Here is a 2,476-nt window from a genome sequence, read left to right as displayed (position 1 = left end):
ATCTGTACAAATGCTTCTTGCTAAACCAGGACCCAAAAAACCTATTAAACTTCTCAACTACATCCTCAAATCTGTTGACCGGTGTATCATTGTCCATAAAATATTGAGGGTAGTTACTCCTGCTGGTACTGTTTCTAATCAATTTATTTAATATATTCCAAGTACCTTTCATGTTATTTTTATTATCCTCTAATACTTTAGAGTAATATAGTTTCTTACATCTCCTCAAAATCTCAATTAATTTGTTCTTATATGACTTATATGTTTCTTCCGCCTTCTTTGATCTGTACTTTATGAATTCCTTATATAACGCATTCTTCTTTTTACATGCATTCTGTAATCCCTTACTCATCCACGGTTTCCCCACTGTAATTCCTCTTGTTTTTATACTGCTTACGAGGACAGTTCTTGTCATATACTTTCATGAATATATTTAAAAATTGCTCATATGCTTTGTCTAAGTCTTCCTCTTTGTAAACTGCTTCCCAGTCTTGCCCCATAAAGTCCTCTTTTAGCCTCCTTACAGCATGTTCATTCATCACCCTCCTATAAAAAAGATTTGTTTTTGGCCTTTCTTTTCTATACTGACAGTCATAAACCAAAAATACAGGTAGATGATCACTAATATCATTTATAAGTAATCCACTTGACATTTTGCTATCAATATCATTAGTAAATATATTATCTATTAGTGTTGCATGCTGGGTTGTTAATCTACTTGGTTTTGTAATGTTTGGGTATAAACTGCATCTATATAATGTGTTAATAAACTCCTCAGTTCCTGTGTGCTTGTTAGGATTTAACAAATCTATATTGAAGTCACCACATATGAACATTAATTTATTATTTATTGACGAGTAATTTTCTTCCAGCCAGTCATTAAATTTTTCTATGCTGGCTCTCGGTGCTCTATAAATACAGCTTATTACAACATTCTTCTTTTGTACATTGTAGGACAGTGAGTCATAAGTCATAAGCAAGGGGTGAAATCATAATTTAGGTTAAGTGTCATCACAATAGGAGGTGATACTGATCTTAAAATGTAAAGCTATGCAAACAATTAATGATAATGAATAATACATCCAGTGACATACAAATAATGTAAAATCTAGAAACCCTTTACTTTAGGTCCCCTTAGTTAGCATTTATAAGCAGTAAAGAAGGATTTATATATAGTTCATAACAAAATATAATTTAGTGGTAAGGAGAACACATGTTGCTGTGGGTGTGGAACCTGATGTATACACGCGCGCACACACACACACACACACACACACACACACACACACAGAATGACAACATAGTAAAACAGATAAATTATAATTGTTGACAAATACTTTAACTTAATAAAAACTTTTACACGTCTTACTATCTGCGTACATTAGCGTGTTATAAACGATTTATTAGCTAGCTAATAATTAAATGAAAAATAATGAGAGGACTTGCTTTATTAAAGTATTATACCCCTTTAATAGCTGAAAAAATAGCTCGACATGGCTAAACTTGAGAGTAGCGTTAAGTATTTTAAAATAGCCTAGCATACATTCCTCGGTGTTAGTCAGTTGCAAAACATTCAACTTCAGAAGTAATCTTAAAAGATGCAAAGCTGACCAGCTACATTTTCACAATTGAACTAACGAAACAGAGGCACACTGCCTTTGCTAATTTGTCAAATCAAGCTACAGTAGCTAGTTAGCCTTGACTGGCACCAAAATATCTAGTTAGCTTGCTAGCTAGTAAGCCTCAGAAAGATGCTTACCTTTTCAACCATCGACTGCACAACATGCAGAAACACATTAGAGAGGACTAAAGAAATGCCCACGATCAACAGTAGTACAGACAAAACTCCGGTACTGTAGATACAACATGATTTCAGTAACATATTGACACCGCAGACAGACCTGTATGCTGTTTGTTTTGATGACCAAGAAATTTGCACGATCAAGCAAAGACTCGCACATCCGGAATGAAATACTTCACAATCACACACTTCCGTTTTCGCAGACGGCCCGCTGGAACATGAAGCCGTGACGAATACACCGAATACACCACAATAATGTACACAGCCGATATAAGTTCTACAAATATAGTATGCTGAAATATTATATACAAACTGGTGATCTAATATCAGCTGATTGTTATTGTGCTCTAATATTAGCTGATTGCTGAAGCTCAAATGCAGGGAAAGTATCTATCTTGAAAATGAAGACTCTTTGTTTTCAATCACATGACAGTAAACGTGTGGGCTAATCTTTTGGTGGACCATACTGGTTTTCCATAAACCTAGGAAGAGGTCAATTTCTACAGCTTTGCCACAGTGCTGCAGAACTGGGGCGTCTGTCTGAGTGCAAGGCAACAAAAAGATATTAAGAATTGGGTAAATGTATTTCACTAAAATTACATCAAATCATATCACTTATTCATTCATTTTCTACCGCTTAATCCCTGAACGGGGTCACGGGCGGGGCGGGGGGGA

General features: G+C 35.3%; 1 protein-coding gene across 1 annotated transcript in view; it reads right to left on the bottom strand.

The window, feature by feature from the left end:
* Positions 1 to 1,963, bottom strand: part of scarb2c (scavenger receptor class B, member 2c) — a 13,084-nt gene extending 11,121 nt beyond the window's left edge. The window contains exon 1 of the mRNA XM_020606053.1: positions 1,760 to 1,963. Within this exon, the coding sequence (XP_020461709.1) occupies positions 1,760 to 1,882 (123 nt within the window). The 5' untranslated portion in view covers positions 1,883 to 1,963. The remainder of the gene's footprint in view (positions 1 to 1,759) is intronic.
* Positions 1,964 to 2,476: the final 513 nt, after the last annotated feature.

The sequence above is a fragment of the Monopterus albus genome, unplaced genomic scaffold (genome assembly GCF_001952655.1).
Source record: "Monopterus albus unplaced genomic scaffold, M_albus_1.0 scaffold75.1, whole genome shotgun sequence".
Lineage (NCBI taxonomy): Eukaryota > Metazoa > Chordata > Actinopteri > Synbranchiformes > Synbranchidae > Monopterus > Monopterus albus.
The sequence above is the reverse complement of the archived record's forward strand: the minus strand, read 5'-3'. Positions and strand labels throughout refer to the sequence as shown.